Genomic DNA, 19210 nt, shown 5'->3' with positions numbered 1-19210 from the left:
TGTGTGGGAGGAGTATGGCAACTGTCACAGAGGTCTAAAGGTGGGAAATTAAGTAATGTAATGTAAATTTATAGGTTCCTATTGATAATTGTACACCTCTACTAGTTTCATCTCCTTTTATTTCACAACGTACTATATGTTTCCATCTTTTGTGTCATTTTTCCAGTTAATAGCACGCTCATCACTGTATACCATTATTTATGCAGATGACATAGTCCTCTTAACAAGAAAAAAAGCTGAAGTTGTTTAGAAACTTGAGAGGTGAAGCAAATTGCATGTCTATAAATGAAACAAAAATAAAATATTAAGTGTATTGAAATGTGTGAAGAGATGAAATAGAATAAATTTTTCACACTAAAAACAGGAACAAAGGCATACAAAATTGAAAATATCAACAAATTCAAGTATTTAGGAGTGGCAATAATTGATAAATGGGAAGAAGAAAAAGAAATAGAAAAGATACTACTAAGAGTAAGCTAGTAAGCAGATCGATGGTATATGATTGAAGTCAAAAATGTATGTAGGACAACTATAATGCAAAAATGTATTATGAAGCAGTTATTTTAAGTGGCATTGTATGCTTGTGGCACTTGAAACAATGAATAAGAAAGATGAAATGAAAATAGACATAGTACTGGTAGGGGCTGGCAGTTCTGAGTTAGGACTGGCAAAAATAATAGATATGGAAAGTCAGGTGGCTAGGTCAACATTACTTGAATGTAAGAGCGACATGTAAGAGATTATTTTTGGAGAGAAAAAAAGATAAAGACCATGAAAAGAGTTGTTCGAAGCAGTAAGGAGATTTGGATGATATAGAAGTGTAGAATTGGAGGAGGAGCGTTAATTTCCAGTAGAAATGGATAGGCTATATTTACTTTTGTGCTGTTATTTGGGTAAGATTAATATTTTATATCAATATTGTTGTTGCTTGATAAAAATTCTTCTAATAATTTAATTTTATCTGACTCATTCAGACATATATTTATACATTTTAGAGTAGATGACTTTAAAACAATATCGCCAATGAGTTGCATTCCTGGGACGATTTTATTAAAATATAGTTAATTCAATTACATAAAATCAACTTTAATTCAATAATATCCATCACAAAAAATTTATAGCATGTGATCTGTCTTTAAGAATTTAAACATTAAATAAATTTAATTTCAAACTTAAATTGAGGCTTATTCCCATGAAAATAGTAATTGCATTTTATACAAGTTCCACCTCTCATGGTTTCTTCTTTGTTGTTAGTCAGATGAAGAATATAAACATAGAAGAAAGCTTACACCATTAATAAAAAGGCAGGTAATACTAGGAAGTACCAGAGTTTTATTTGCTTTGCTTTCTCTCATAAGAAATAAACCATTACTCCCAACCAAGAATAAAGTAATATCACAGTATTCTGTTATACTGGGGTAATATCAAAGAATATATTTATACTTTCCTTTAATATGCAATCCTTTACCACAAAGAAAAGAAATCCTTTCTCATAATGGAAACAAATTATGAGAGGTCATTAACCTTTGAAAAAATAGCATGTAAGATTTAGAAAAAATAAAAATGTAAACTTTCAATCAATAAAATAAACTTTATTTAACTGAAAACATTTTAATAATCTATTTTCAAAAAACAAATTAAATATAAAAACATTGCAAAGATATTTAACTTGACGATTGACAGTTTTTAGTTGGTGTTCTATGTCAAAGTTGCTTAAAATCCATAATTTTCCAGCCTCGAGATCAATCTTGGCCGAGATTAGCCGAAGACTCGTTTATAAAACAGAACGTGGTCTTGAGCTCGACGTTGCCGTAAGATCGTCTTGGCTGAGACCGATCTCGAGATCAGTCTTGAGTACTGACTATAAATACGGGGCTTAGTTTTTTGTGCTCTTTTCAAATGTTCAAACGGATTTTGAAAATTTCAATATACAGGGTGTTTTTTCGAGGTAACTATTACTTTATATTTTTATTGTTAACCCGGACCTGGATTTTTCTTGTGATTAGTAAATGGGTCGTGCCAATGTAGTAAATAATTATTGATTATGTTTAAAATGAGTATTTAGTTATTAACTTAATATTAAACGTTACTAATACCAATACCTGATTTTTAATCTCAGTTAGAGGTATAAAAAAAGTTATAAAAAATTTCAATAGATTTAATTTTCAATTTGTTAGTTATAAACTCAGTTTTTATGCTCTTTTCAAATGTGCAAACGAATTTTGAAAATTTTAATACACAGGGTGTTGTTTCAAGGTCACAATTACTTTATGTTTTTTTTTTTTTTGTTAATGCGGACCTGTTCATTATTTGTTCATTAACGTTAATAATTTATTATTAAAAGTTAATATTACTTGCTTGTTCATCTAAGAGTTCTGAAAAACTGCAATATAATTTCAAACTTAAAGTCATTAATGCCTGGTTGCACCAACAGATCTTAAGCTCCAGATTAGCTAAGCTCTACTTATAAATAGGGCCTCCTTGAGTATCACTTACGTTGCACCATAATTTTAGATTCTTACCTTATTATCAATTATATCTATTATATTATATTATGGTATTCTTATTGTAATATCTTATAATTATATTATATTAATTCTTATGAAATTCTCGACTTAAGCTTAAGATCTGTTGGTGCAACCGGGCATAAATTGTCTGGCCGAAAAATTTAAGTGAACCAATAAACTTAGTTTTTTGTGCTCTCTTCAAATATGCAAACAGATTTTAAAAATTTCAATATATGTACAGGGTGTTGTTTCAAGGTCACAATGAATTTAATTTTTTTTTTAGTCCGGACCTGGATTTTTCTTGTGATTAGTAGCTGAATGGTTTGGGTTGTAAATAGGACATATTGTACCAAATATCAAACAAATATACAGGGTGGTTTTAAAGTACTGGGTTCAGAAAGAAATGGGCAAAGTCGATAAAACACCCTGTAACTCGGTTATAAAAATTGGTGAGGCAATAAATGTGGTATATCTAAACTTACGTGCATAGAAATCGGCCAACTTAAAAATTTGGTCATTTTTGCTGTCTCATATTTCCTAAACCTGTTGGCCGACTTAAGTGATTTTTTAAACATGTTATAGCCTGATTCTTTAAAAATACGATTGTAATAATATTGTTGCTAAACAGGTAAATTTTCATTGTATACTGGGTGTACCAATCAAGCTGTGTTTTTTCTCAAAGTTAGCATCACCCTGTGAAATATTCTAGCATTTATAAAACACTGAAATTAAAACCCAACTATAGCCTCAGGTTTTCTTAACATTCTGTTTTTTGATTCATTCGTTTATGTTGGTTCTTCATCAATACGCGGTGTTTCTAAATACCTGAGACAAACTTTAAGGGATAATTCTGCATGAAAAAATAATGACAGTTGGCTTTATAAACGTATGTCCGCAAATGTTTCGTTTCCGAGATACGGGATGTTGAATTTTTGCTTACAAACTGACGATTTTTATTTATTGCTTTAAAACCAGTTGAGATATGCACATCAAATTTGGTAGGTTTTAAGAGATAGTTATTGCGCATTTTTTGACATGCAACTAAAAATTTTATATTCACCATTCGCGTGCATACGGGTAATATGACCCGTATGCACGCCAATGGTGAATATTAAATTCTTAATTGTATGTCAAAAAATGTGCAATAACTACGTCTTAAAACCCATCAAATTTCATTGGTATATCTCAACCAGTTTTAAAGCAATAAAATAAATCGTCAGTTTGTAAGAAAAAATTCAACATCCCGTATCTCGGAAACGAAACGTTTGCGGACATACGTTTATAAAGCCAACTGTCATTATTTTTTCATGCAGAATTATCCCTTAAAGTTTGTCGCACTTATTTAGAAACACCGTATATTGATAAAGAACATGTCTATCCGACATAAACGAATGAATCAAAAAACAGGATGTTACGAAAATCTGAGGCTATAGTTAAGTTCTAATTTCAGGATTTTATAAATGCTAGAATATTCCACAGGGTGATGCGAACTTTGAGAAAAAACTCAGTTTGATTGGTACACCCGGTATACAATGAAAATTTACCTGTTTAACAACAATATTATTACAGTCGTATTTTTAAAGAATCAGGCTATAACATGTTTAAAAAATCACCCGTGTTGAGCTGCCCCCCCCCCCCCACTTGCAAAAATTAAAAAACAAATAGCCCTGATTTATGAGCTCTCATATTCCGCAAACTAAAAATTTTGAGCTCGTTCCACTGAGCAGGAATTTAATACCCTAGTGGGGGGGGGCTGAGTCAGCCCCCCCCCCACTACTTAAAAATAGGAATATTGAATCGGTTTTTGCGGCAGAATTACGAGCTATTTATGAGCTCTTGAAATTATATAATTTCGATTTTTGAGCTCATCCCCTTCACCCCCAAACAACCCTTTAATTGATTTAACTTAAGAGAAAGATGCTGAGAAAACTTAAAATATATCGTATTGCGAATATAATTCCTATAGCTTATATACTCTAAGAATAAACTATTAAATCCAGAGCATTTCGATTATTGAGCTACAACCCCTTCGCCAGAAAACCACCCTATCTTCCCGGCTTAAGAGAAAGTTGTATTTAAAATGCGTTAAACTAATTATTTGGCGACTACATATCATTTAATAATTTATAAGCTTCCAAATTACGCGCATTTAGATCAGTAAATTGCAATTTATTTTGTATAGTGCAGTCACTGAAGGTAAAAATCAACGATTACCTTCAATTTCGGTGAACCTTCATCGATTTTCACGAAAATTGGTCAGTGGTTAGAGGATACGTCAAGAAACAAAGGTGACATGGTACCACCTTGCGCCTTTACCCTGAGGGTGGATACCGCCCCTTCTCGGGGGTGAAAATTATTTTATAAAAAATAAATGCACAAATCAATAAAAGAACAAATTAAAAGCAAAATTTATTATATAAAGTCAATAAAATAAGTCAATACTTTTTAAGTTATTAAAGATCAAAGATTTTAATTATTTGTAAAAAAAATGCATGTTTTGAAAAGGTTTTTTGTAAATCACTGAAAAACTGTAAGTTTTTACAAAAAAGTTAATAGTAGTTTAATTCGTATAGCTTATATTCTAAGAATAAACTCTTAAATCACGCGTCTTTCGATTATAGAGCTACAACCCCTTCGCAAGAAAACGACCCCATATTCCCGGCTTAAGAGAGAGTTGTTCTTAAAATAATTTAAATTAATTATTTGGCGACTACATATCGTTTAATAATTTATGAGCTTGCAAAATATACGCATCTCAATTATTGAATTGCCATTTTCTTTCTATAGTGCAGTCACTGAAGGTAAAAATCAACTAGTACCTTCGATTTCGGTAAATCTCCATTCATTTTCACGAAAATTGGTGAGCGGATTTTGATACTATCAACTTTTTCTGCATCTTATTTTTCATAGGTATTTCTAAGTACTTTGACAAGTATTTAGTACCTAAGTGTTATAAAATGCATCTCTTTCCCGTTATTTAAGCTTGAACCCTTAGATTTTAACAGTCGCGGAAAAAAATATACATTTAATTACCAATAACTTACTTTAAATTAACATTAAAGGGTTTTTCAAGTAAGCAATTTATTATATTTTTTATTAGCTTCAATTTTATTGATGAAAACTTTTTTGTAAAAACTTACAGTTTTTGAGTCATTTATGAAAAATCGCTCTAAAGCATGCATTTTCTTTCCAAAAATTAAAATATTTGATCTTTAATAACTCAAAAAGTATTGATTTATTTTAATCACATTATATAACAAATTTTGCTTACAATTTGTCCCTCTCTCGATTTGTGGGGTTATTTTTAATAAAGTAATTTTCACTCCCGAGAAGGGGTGACATATACCCCAGGCTAAAACCCCAAGTTGTTATTGTCATTTCGTGAAAATAAATAGAGATTTACCGAAATCGAAGGTACTAGTTGATTTTTACCTTCAGTGACTGCACTATAGAAAGAAAATGGCAATTCAATAATTGAGATGCGTATATTTTGCAAGCTCATAAATTATTAAACGATATGTAGTCGCCAAATAATTAATTTAAATTATTTTAAGAACAACTCTCTCTTAAGCCGGAAATATGGGGTCGTTTTCTTGCGAAGGGGTTGTAGCTCTATAATCGAAAGACGCATGATTTAAGAGTTTATTCTTAGAATATAAGCTATACGAATTAAACTACTATTAACTTTTTTGTAAAAACTTAAAGTTTTTCAGTGATTTACAAAAAACCTTTTCAAAACATGCATTTTTTTCACAAATAATTAAAATCTTTGATCTTTAATAACTTAAAAAGTATTGACTTATTTTATTAACTTTATATAATAAATTTTGCTTTTAATTTGTTCTTTTATTGATTTGTGCATTTATTTTTTATAAAATAATTTTCACCCCCGAGAAGGGGCGGTATCCACCCTCAGGGTAAAGGCACAAGGTGGTACCATGTCACCTTTGTTTCTTGACGTATCCTCTAACTACTGACCAATTTTCGTGAAAATCGATGAAGGTTCACCGAAATTGAAGGTAATCGTTGATTTTTATCTTCAGTGACTGCACTATACAAAATAAATTGCAATCTACTGATCTAAATGCGCGTAATTTGGAAGCTTATAAATTATTAAATGATATGTAGTCGCCAAATAATTAGTTTAATGCATTTTAAGTACAACTTTCTCTTAAGCCGGGAAGATAGGGTGGTTTTCTTGCGAAGGGGTTGTAGATCAATAATCGAAATGCTCTTGATTTAATAGTTTATTCTTAGAGTATATGAGCTATATGAATTATATCCGCAATACGATATATTTTAAGTTTTCTCAGCATCTTTCTCTTAAGTTAAATCAATTAAAGGGTTGTTTGGGGGTGAAGGGGATGAGCTCAAAAATCGAAACTATATAATTTCAAGAGCTCATAAATAGCTCGTAATTCTGCCGCAAAAACCGATTCAATATTCCTATTTTTAAGTAGTGGGGGGCTGAGTCAGCCCCCCCCCCCCCCCACTAGGGTATTAAATTCCTGCTCAGTGGAACGAGCTCAAAATTTTTAGTTTGCGGAATATGAGAGCTCATAAATAGCTCATAAATCAGGGCTATTTGTTTTTTAATTTTTGCAAGTGGGGGGGGGGGCAGCTCAACACGGGTTAAAAAATCACTGAAATCGGCCCACAGGTTTAGGAAATATGAGACATCAAAAATGACCAAATTTTTAAGTGGGCCAATTTCTATGAACGTAAGTTTAGTACCGCCTCAGTGACCTTTATTCACCACTCAATATTTCCGTTTCCCAATGAAACACCCTGTATAATATAGAAATAAATAATTACATTTATATAACAAATATAACAAATTACAATTTATAAAGGTTTAACAAATAAACAACTTTACTTTAAAAAAAGATTTATTTTTGTTTTATTAGCATCCCAAATAAAATTACTTGTTACCGGTTCACAAGTTACTTTACTTGTGTATTATTTATATGATTTATAAGTTTCATTGGTTCAAAGTGCTCATTTTTGAAAAAATTTGTTTTTTAAGTATTTTTTTTTTAATTTTAAAAAGATTCCTTTTTTTTCCAAATAACTTAAAAATTATTAGTAATACCAACAATCTCAGAGAGTAATAAAATGTACATTTTGCTTTTCTGAATATTTTCAATTTTTTGTTTTCCTGTTAGACAAACATTGGTTATGCTATGGCTGTTCAAAATTTGTAGACACTCGTGATTAGTGACTCATCCAAGCCATTTTAACTACAGCCTTTTCAAAAATAAGTACTTTTAACCGATGAAACTTACAGGTCCATATATTATAAAGAATACATAAGCAAAGTAGCTTATGAAGCAGTAACGATTAATTTTATTTGGGATGCTAATTAGGGGGTGATTTTCGCGATTCTTTTTACTAAAAAATAAAAGGGATCAAAAATATTTTGAGCGTAACTCACTTACTTTAACGTTAGAAGTTTTTTTTATAAGTTGAAATATTCGATTTGGAATTTGGCGAATAAGAACCTATTTTTCGTTAGCTACATATCTGCTTCTAGTAGGTCTACAGACTTCATGCATACACGATTGTTTTCACTTTTTTATGAGTTACATTTTTGTTAAGAACATTTTTTCGATAAAATACTTAACTTTTTGAATTATTTGGGAAAAACCATCCAAAAACATGTTTTTTTTTGTCAAAATAGACATATTCGCTTGCAAATAACTCGAAAAGTATTAACTTAGTGAAAAAACTCTATAGAACAAAAGTTGCTTAGATTTAATCATTTTATCAAATTCCGGACTTTGAATGTGTTTTTTTCTCCAAGAAGGGGGTATTTCCTACTTTTTGTAAAATGGAGGGGATGTAGAATTGTAAACTTTTCAGGCTGCACCTACATTGGATCCGTATTTCTCCGATCAGATCCGATCCGACGTCGGATTGAAAACAAACTCAAGGTATTAAGGGGCTATCCTAGTGTAAAAGTACGACATACACATACTTTTTTATGAAATTCTAAAATAAAAAGTACTATACCAATTGTTTTGAAAATTTGCATGAGAATTTATTATAAAAAGAAGTACATGTAAAACAATTGTCTTAAAAAAATATTGAAAATCACACGATTTATGCGCCATTCTACAGGCACCGTGAAAATAAAAACATAGCTCCACTGTTGCAATGATTGGGACTAATAGAGATCCTAAAAGATAAAATTTCAAAGTTATTATTGACATATAAGTTATTTTCTATACCATCAACTAGGGGTTTTTTGATCGGATAAACATTGTCAATTTGGCGGTTTTTGAAACTGAAAATGTTTTAGAAAATTAAAAAGAAATTTGAACACATCGTCGTTTTTCCAAATTTTAATATTTTTCAAAAATCCTAGTTAGGAAATAACTTATATAAAATATATTTCAATAATCACTTTGAAATTTTATGTTTCAGGATCTCTATTAGTCCCAATCACCGCAGCAGTAGACCTACGTTTTTATTTTCACGGTGCCAGTAGATGGCGTATAAATCGTTTACTTTTCAATATTTTTTTATGAAAATTGTTTTACATAAATACTTCTTTTTATAGTAAATGATCATGCAAATTTTCAAAACAATTGGTACTGTGCTTTTTATTTTAGGAATTACCAAAAAAGTATATGAATTTCGTACTTTTACACTAGGATAGCCCCTTAAAGCGAAGTGCCTAGGGAACATCCATAAACTACGTCGTAAAAATTTTGGAGTTTTTAATACCCTCCACCCTTCCGTCGTAAAGCGTCGTTTGCAGTTGACCCCCCCCCCCTCATACCGACGTCGCAATTGCAACTCATGACACCCCTTTTTAGTGATTTTTTTTAATTCCATGTTATTCCTAGATTTTTAAAAGTTAGCTCTCAAAGTTTATTTACGAATGTATCCAAATCAGTATTACTATGAAGCTCATTAATATCCGCGTACTCTCTCAATTCACTGTACAACTAATAATTAGCTTTATAGGGACAAAAGACAACACTTTTATCGGAGTTCGTATACTTTCTTAACTGCATCATATAAATCTTGATACTTATTTTGTTTTGATTTCAATGCCATTTCTTTTTATTAAGTATAAATAGATACAATGTACTAACTACTAACTAATAAATAGAATGGAATATTTTATTTCTATTCATTCTTTTAGAAGTTTTTCACACAGAGTATTCAGTAAATAAGTGAACAGTTTAATATTTATTGCTTCCAGACGTTGTTCTGAAAAGAAGCATTTGTTTAAAGACATAGGACAATGTTTTATTGTTTGTTATTCTGTATAAAACTGCTAGCAATATTATTAAGGCTGTGAGTGATAAAAACGAAATGAAAAGTATGCGATAAAAGTAATATACAAATTCTTTTTCATTCTAAAATAGGGTATATTTTTTATATTCGTGAACTTGAAACGACGTCGGATGTGCACTTATGGCCCCCTCCCCCCTGTCGTATACCGTCGTAATAAGCAAAGTCCCCCCCTTCCCCTTTTCAACGACGTAGTTTATGGATGCTCCCCTACATTGCAGTGAAAAGCCCGATCCGATATCGGGCGATTGATAACAGAAGCTATTGGCATCTCGTCCTAAGCAATACGCCCTCTGGAGGATATTGCAGTAACCGAGCTAAGGGGCCATTGTTTATTTTCTTTCACGTTGACGGTTGAAGGCATGGCATCCGGCATATTGTTTAGGTTGGGAGAATTTGTTTGTTTATGGTTTAATCACGTTTAATTGTTGCTGTATATTACTCCTTTGTTGTTATTTATTTATTTTGTTTGTTGTTTCGCGTTAAAGGTTAATTGTGTTTTGTGTATAAAATATAATTAAATTTAAAAGAAAAACACAGATAAACGAACAAAACTAAACATACAACCAAATACAATATGTAAACAATGGGACGCGGCGCCGGTAGTTTCTCCACTTTCATCAATACGACTAACTTCACACTTCACAATGGCCCCTTAGCTCGGTTCAATTTGATACCACATTGGCGCTGCGATCTTAATCCGAATCGCCAATTCAGTTCGACGTCGGTCGGTCGATATCCGATCGGGCTTCCCACTGCAGTGTAGGTACTCCGCTTTAATATCTTGAGTTTGTTTTTCAAACCGACGCGACGTCTGATCGGATCGGAGAAATACGGATCCAATATAGGTGCAGCCTTATTGCTATATAAATAAACAATTTCAACTACTTACCTATTTCCAAATTTTTATCCTTTCTTTATTTTTTTGGGTCACATTGTTCTTTGATTGGGCTAAGTAAACAATGTGATGTAAGTAATTCATATTTTTTATTAGCTATGACAGTAAAAGCTGAGATTAAGGAAGATTTTATTGAAGATGATCCTAGATATCTAGATAGTCAGCAGTCCACTTTTCTTGATGTAGAAGACTTGAAGAATGAAGCAGATGATTATAACTCAGGTGAGATAAATGGTAAAATATGTTGATGGTTAAAAATGCAATTGCTATGTCAAAATATCTTAATTGTTAAGAAAAACGCTTTGAAGTTTTCTCGATATTTTTTGTTTGGTACTGGCGATATTAGTTTAAGTGTTATTAGATTCAACAAGCTGAAAATGTGATTATCATAACAAAAACTTCGTTTATTTATGTATTTAAATTCATTATATGGAAAATTGCTATTATGAAAAGTTGTTTAGAATGACTAAAAATTATGTTTTAATGTACATTATATCCTTCTAATTTAAATATTGTGAACTACTTGTGTATAAAGGTACTTTACTCTTGAGCGAAATTCATATTTTTGTACATACCTCGTATAAAATTGATAAAATTTAATATATGATGGTTGCATCTTAGATTTTACACCATGAACTGCTTTTTAGTGTTCTGAAGCTATATTTTCTTGTAGCATGTTTGCAATTACATAACTAGTTTTAATGGGAAATAAGCCATAATTTTACTAAAAAAATGATTTTATTAACGTTTCGACGCCCAAATCGGGTGTCGTTGTCAAAATACAAAAAATATTAATGAATAAAACAAAAATGTTGTTGCTTAGTAAAAAAGTTCTTCTAATAATTTATTTAATCTGACTCATTTATATCGGCAATTCAGACATATATGATACATTTTAAAGTAGAAGACATTACAATGATATTGCCAATATTTATGAGTTGCGTTCCTGGGACGACTTTACTGAAAGATAGTTCATTCGATTACATGAAATCAACCCCAACTCAAGAATATCCGTCACAAAAAAAATCATAACATGTGATCTGTCTTTTAAAAGACAGCCACATGCAATGGTGACAGTAAAATTCTCGCGTTAGAGATTTCATAGTAAATCACGAGGGAAAACCAGGAAAAATCCCGTGATACTATCCCGACATCGTAAGCATTAGGTCTTAATTTAGTTTACTCTCAAAACTAATACCAAATTCTGACCTTAATATGTACAATATGTTATTTTAATTTATAAATAATATTAATATACATAGATATATAAATAATACTAAAATATAAAATATGTACTAACTCGGTATGTTATTGACTTACTAATCGTGATATTTTCTTTCTATTGACTTCCTCTTTTAGTATGGGTAACCACATCCTACTGCATTCTACCGAAGAATTTGCGACACATTTGGTTTCATTTAGCATAATTAAAGCCGCTTCTTTGATTTTTCTCTTTTTGCTATATGTTTCTTTCAGGACTATACTTGAATCTCTCCACTGAACTCTATGTTTATTATCCCATGCGTGTTGATATATTTGAGATCTATCAAATTCTCTATTTTTAACATAAGACTGATGTTCACTTATTCTAACGTTTAATGGTCTTGATGTTTCACCTAAATAAAATTGTTCGCATTCACAAGGTATTTTATAAATACAATTCTTTGTTCTTTTTTGTTCACTATTAGGTTTAGTTTTAGATAGAAGCTATCTCAACGTGTTTGTTGTTTTGAATGTTGTTGAAATGTTGAATTTATTTCCTATTGTTTTTAAGTTTCTCGGATAGTCCTTTTATAGAGGGTGTTTCATTAATAATTGTCCATATAGTAACTGGAGAATCCTTAGCACCAAATACGAAGATTTAACCTAAAACACTTAAATAAAATGTGGTTCCTTACTGAGTTACACGGTGTTTTATCTAAAAATTTAAAAACTATTTTTGCTCAGCATTTTAAAACTATTCGACGTGTCCTTTTCATACTTGGCAGGAAGTATAGGTACTGTACAAGCTACTAAATTATGTTCAACAAACGTTTATGGCTATTACCAGAGGGGTACGACGGGGGAAAGTGAATGGTTGACATTTTTCAAATTCTACGCCACTGGCGAAATTGCTATTTTAGTTCAATTTTTGTATTCTCCAATAATTTCTATGAAAGTAATATACTTTTCATTCGTAACGATAAAGTCATTAGTTTTCGAGATATTTGAAGTTAAAAATGAAACGACACGGTTATTTTGATCAGTGTATTGTGAACCAAGGCTAAGACTATGTAAGGATAAGGAGGGGCACATAATCAATACAAAAGAAGAAATATTGAAAAGGTCGGTGGAACACCATAAAGAACTACTTACCATCGAAGTAGAAGATCCAAATCAACCGAACCCAAGAGCAACCAACAATACACCATTAGAGCCTCCATCAATTCAAGAAGTACGGGATGTAATAAAACACCTAAAAAATAATAAATCTCCAGGAAGTGATGGTATATATCCGCGGAACTTATTAAATATGGAGGTGCTACCCTGACTAATCAAATATATAAAATAATACTGAGAGCCTGGAATGAGGAACAAATCCCGGAAGAGTGGTGTATTGGAATCGTTTGCCCGCTACACAAAAATGGTGATCAATTGGAATGTAGAAACTATAGGGGAATAACCCTCTTAATACAGTTTACAAAATATTTTCGAGCATCTTATATGGTCGCCTAAGTGCATATTCAGAGGAGCTTCTTGGAGAATATCAAAGTGGCTTTAGGCCTGGTCGATCAACAACAGACCAGATCTTTGTGCTAAGGCAAATACTGGAAAAAACCAATGAATTCAATATCGACACATACCATCTTTTCGTTAGATTTTAAATCGGCCTATGATAGTGTCCTAAGAAATAAATTGTATGAAGCAATGGATGAATTCCAAATCCCTGACAAACTGATAAGATTGGTTAAGGCTACAATGCGTAACGTCGTTTGCAAAGTCGAAATACAGGGCGAACAATCACAGGCGTTTGAAACGAATGTTAAGCTGCGACACGGAGATGCGCTGGCGTGTCTCCTCTTCAACATAGCTCTGGAAAAGGCGGTCAGAGATGCCCGAATAGACAACAGAGGAAATATTTTTAATAAATCATCCCAAATTTTGGCATATGCCGATGACGTGGACCTTGTTGCCCGCACAACACGCAAACTAGAAGAAATGTATACCACCTTTTCAAATGCCTCAAAAAATATGGGCCTGAAAGTAAACGAGGAGAAAACTAAGATGATGGCATCAACACCCAACAATGGAGCCAGAAACATCGGTCACCAATTCTCTGTTGATAACTCTACCTTTGAAGTGGTGGACAAATTCACATACTTAGGCTCCCTGATCACCAAGGAGAACGTCATGACGGAAGAAATCAAGCGAACGATAATCCTAGCGAACAAATGCTATTTTGGACTGAGTAATATGAGAAGCAGAAACTTAAGCCAAAAAACAAAAATAACCATATACAAAACCCTTATACAACCAGTGTTGACATATGGATCGGAGACATGGACCATCTTCAAGGCAGATGAAAACCTTCTGCTTATATTTGAACGAAGGATCCTGGGAGGCATATTCGGTGGCATCTGTGAAAATGGTATTTGGAGGAGGAGGTACAACTACGAGGTATACCACAAATATAAACATATATTTGGTGGTAAAGACGTAGTATCTCTTATAAGAATAGGAATACTAAGATGGGCAGGACATCTAGCAAGATCACAGCATAACAACCCTCCTAGAAGAATCCTTATGTCACAACCTGTGGGAAGTAGAAATAGGGGTAGGCCAAAACTTAGATGGAAAGATGGTGTAGATGAGGATGGGAGAAAAATAGGCGCAGCAAACTGGCAACGGCCTTCTCCAACTGATTCTCCAAGGGAAGGTAAATGGTTAAAGGGGACCGGGAAGAAGACGCATTTCCTGGCTTCAAAATTTACGTAATTGGTATAACACGACTACCACTGAACTGTTCCGCGCTGCGGTAAACAAAGTCAAGATAGCCATGATGATCGCCAACATCCGGAACGGATAGGCACTTTAAGAAGAAGAAAACTGGCAACGGTTGGCAATGGATAGGACTGACTAGCGTAATAGACTTGGGAAGGTCGAGGCTCTTTCATAGGGCTGTAGCACCATTGATGATGATGATTGTGTCGCTTCATTTTTTATTTCAAATATCTCGAAAACTAATAATTTTATCGTTACGAATGAGGAGTATATTATTTACATAAAAACTATTGCAAAATCAAAAAGTTACACTAAAATAGCAATTTCGTCAGTGGCGTAGAATTTGGGAAGGGTCAACCAGCCACTATCCCCTGTCGTACGCCTCTGTTAGTAGCTATAAATGTTTATTTACCTTAATTTAGTAGGGTGTACAGTACCTACACTTTTTGCCAAGTATGATATGGATACGCCAAATAGTTTTAAAGCACTGGGTACAAATAATTTTTAAACTTTAATCATATATGAATCATAATATCAAAAATAATCAAAATAACTGTGCCGTTTCATATTTAGGATCTAAAAATGGCACTAAAATAGTAATTCCTCCAGTGGCGTAGAATTTGAGAAGGGTCAACCATTCACCATCCCCTGTCGTACGCCTCTGGTAGTAGCTAGAAACGTTTGTTTATCATAATTTAGTAGAGTGTCTAGTAGTCGCACTTTCTGCCAAGTACGAAAAGGATATGTCAAATAGTTTTAAAATGCTGAGCAAAAATAATTATTAAATTTTTATATAAAACACCCTGTAACTCAGTAAGGAACCACATTTTATTTAAGTGTTTTAGGTTAAATCTTCGAATTTTGTGATAAGGTTTCTCCAGTTACTATATGGACAATTATTGATTAAACACCCTGTATATGGTATTGATATTTTCCTCGTATTATTTCGTGTGAATGCTATACTACATTCGCTCTCGCGAGATTTTTTTTGACACTGACGTTAGTAATTTCTTTTTTGAAAAATTCAGTTGTCAGAAGTGACTGGAAATTACTACAAAACCAACGCACCTGCTCATATCCAATATTATGAATAGTAAACAGACATAAAAATAACATAAACCTTACGCCAATCAATATTTATTTATTTAAACCTTATAATGTATTGATAGCAAATGAGAAAATTATTTATTGTAGAAAATAAAAATATTTTGTAGAAATAAACTTCACAAAATTTTATGAGATTAGTAGACACTCTAACTATTTCTAATAATTCTTCTTTTTTTAATGAAAGATTAAGTTGATTTGAGTTGATTTTAGCAGTTAATAGTGTGAGGTAGGAATTTTTGTGTTGTACGTTTCCTATTCCGAATGTCTCAAAAAAAATCTCGCGAGAGCGAATGTAGTATATATGAAAATTAATATATTAACGAAAATTCATTCTTAGAAGAAAAACCATTGTTAACATCTGTTTTATTAAAAAATGATTATCCTTTATCGTTTATAAATAAGGAATTGTCAAGATTGCATCGAATGGAACAGAACAACTTAGAATGGGATCCTAATCCTTTTTTGCCCGGAAGAGGGTATGGGACTACTGATGATGGGGCAAAAAGCCCCGAAACCGGTATAGACCCTTCCTGCACTCTCCGATTGAACCAGAATATACTACTGCTGCGTTTTCGGGTTGCAACGAAATTGAAAATGTTTATAGATTTTTAATTTATTTACTCTTTTTGGAGTACTTAGGAAATCTTCTTGTTGGAACTTCACCACGCTGAGCAGATGGGACGTGAATTATTTAAAATTCCCTCATCTTGCTGTTCGTCTCGGCACCCGTATGGCTTATAATTTTTGAAAGCCGCGGAGGTAGTTACCAGAGGGATTTCCATCTGTTATCAATCTGGTAGTATGGAGAACGATATTATTTGTCGGCGTCTGTACTACTAGATTGAGAACTTAGTTTTTTTTTATTTTTCATTACAATGGTGTAATTGACTGCACGTCATTAGAGAACAGGCGGTAACGCGCAGTCACACATTATACTATAACCTCCCACCACAGGACTAATTTAGACATATCGCCACTTTATGCTAAGCCAGGACGTAAAGATCGGTTCATATTTAATTCACCTAATACTAGTAATCTAGTGCTCCATGTTCACATAACGATATCATTTAATTTCTTTGAAATGACAATAAGCAACTACAGAATTGTGATCCATCAGTTAATCATTTGGTCTAAAAAGAAATTCATTTAAATATTTTAATTTATGGTAATTATTAGCCTATGTTAAGTTTATTTGAGCCTGCCTATTATCATTTTTTTTCTGTCAATATTTTGAAAACCACAAACAGAGCCGCTTTATCCATTAGGCAATATAGGCAGTTGCCTAGGGCGGCAAAAATACTGTAAGGTCAGATGGGGAAAGTGTATCTACCTATTCGGGGTAAGTGTGTAAAGTCAAAATATCTTTTAATATGGTTATATACTAGTGTCGTCATCTATGATTCGTTAAAGAAGAATACAAATGCTTACAAGGTCAACTGAAACCAAGATTCACTTTGCTTTTATTTAACTAGAAAAGTGTCATTCGATCTGAACCTAACATTAAGTGCGCATTTCATGCGAGACATGCCATTTAAAATCAAGTACCATCGACATTCTGTGTTGAATTTTAAAACTTTTTTTGCACTTTTAAAGTACACACTTACCCAGATTCCATTTCTATTAATTCATGGCGAAAAATTAAATCATAGACACACATCCCCCATTTGAAGGGGGAAGTGTGTACTACGGACATATGTAGTTTAAAAAAAAATAAAATATGGTGACGTCATTGCCGTGGAAAGTTGTAAAAAGAAGCAGTTGTATGTAGGTAATACATATTAAAATATTAGCTTCAAATCTTACTTGGTCTCAAAATGCGGTATGTAAAAATACTAATTTTTAATATTTTGTTGCACACTTACCCCACCTGACCTTACAAAAAAATATTTGTATATAAAAATTAAAATCGAATAACAAGTACATCCATCAATGGAATCGAAGTAGGCATTCATTTCTAAATACATAGAATAAAACAAATGGCCTTCTCTCATCTTAACACTATTCATTCAAAAAGAACGGGAGTCATAAATTTAGGGATTATTGGGCCGCCGGCACCACGGCAAAGGCGATGGGCCATTGAACACTTCAATATAAATGTATTTTGCACATTTTGCAGAAACTAAAGACTTGACTTATTAGTTCAGAGAAATAAGGAAAAAAAATATCATGTTGGTGACACAACCCCCTCCAGGCCGAAACCAAATTTTTTGAGTAGTATGGACATCTATATTAATAACCTATATGTTTCCTGCAGCCGATTTTGATGATATACATAGTTATAAACAAATGAAGATCAAAAAACGGTAAATTTTCGCTTTTTTCGTCTATAACCAAAAATTTAAGCATTTTAAACAAATTTGAGAGTGAGAAACTCATAAATCGTATAAAAAACTTCAATATGGCGTCCGCTGAATATGTCTATCCTTATTGGTTGCTTAGAAACTTGCAAAATAATTCATAAATTTTTAGTTTTTTTTAATATTCATAAGTTATGTAAAAATTAACTTAGAACCTTCTTATGACACGGAATGCTGGGACTTCTGGTGCTTAAATTATTCACTAAATTTCATAACAATTGGTCAAATAGTTTAAAAGTTATTTAATTTGTTTATCCCAAATTAATTTTGTTTGCAACACTGTAAGTCAGAAAATGATGAAATTACATTAATACTTTGGATAGTTTATGAAAGTAGATGATTTATGCTAATAATTTAATTTAAAAAAAATGACATAAAATAATTCTAAGTATCGCAAAATTATTTTCCAAGAACAGTCGATTTTTTGCTTATAAACAATTAGAATAACTTTTTAACCATTACCCGTAGAAAAATTATTTTTTCATATTTAGAATGACTGAATTTTTATACAAATTTAAAAAAAGAAAAAAATGTCGTAGGACAGTTAGGGATGAAGTTGCCCCCCTCCCCTTTTTTTAAGTCACATCAGCTTTCTTTATAACAATTACGAAATCAAATCAGTCACATTTGAAAGAACATACTTCAAAGCTTTAATGTACCAAATATAAAAAATATATACTTTCAAACAAATCTTACACAAAGCTTCAAAATGTGAGCCTTAAAATCGGCCGGTTTTGAAACTTGGGTGATCGATGAGAAGGGGGAAGGAACTGTTAGCTGTATCTCTTGTTCTCGCCTATGGATTTTTCGACGTTTCTTTTTTAATTTGTTTGTACCTTTTGCGTATAGTACGAGTATGCATTATTTCAATAAATTAATTGTTATATACACCATCAAATTTGTTTAAACAATTTTTTTTTCAATTTTTTTTATAATATTTGAAGTAATTTTAATAACAAAACATGCATATTTATGAATAATATAATAATACATAGTTTTTTATTAAACTTAGTAATAATTTAAAGTATGAAAAAACAAATTATCCCATTCAATTG

At 32.0% G+C, this 19210-nt stretch overlaps 1 protein-coding gene across 3 annotated transcripts in view; it reads left to right on the top strand.

The window, feature by feature from the left end:
- The window catches only part of LOC126886455 (zinc finger MYM-type protein 1-like), a 97187-nt gene that overhangs the window by 51137 nt on the left and 26840 nt on the right, over window positions 1–19210 (top strand). For all 3 annotated transcript variants that reach the window (XM_050653402.1, XM_050653400.1, XM_050653401.1), the window contains one exon: window positions 10807–10932. In XM_050653402.1, the coding sequence (XP_050509359.1) occupies window positions 10807–10932 (126 nt within the window). The remainder of the gene's footprint in view (window positions 1–10806; window positions 10933–19210) is intronic.

This window comes from Diabrotica virgifera, chromosome 6 (genome assembly GCF_917563875.1).
Source record: "Diabrotica virgifera virgifera chromosome 6, PGI_DIABVI_V3a".
Lineage (NCBI taxonomy): Eukaryota > Metazoa > Arthropoda > Insecta > Coleoptera > Chrysomelidae > Diabrotica > Diabrotica virgifera.
The sequence above is the reverse complement of the archived record's forward strand: the minus strand, read 5'-3'. Positions and strand labels throughout refer to the sequence as shown.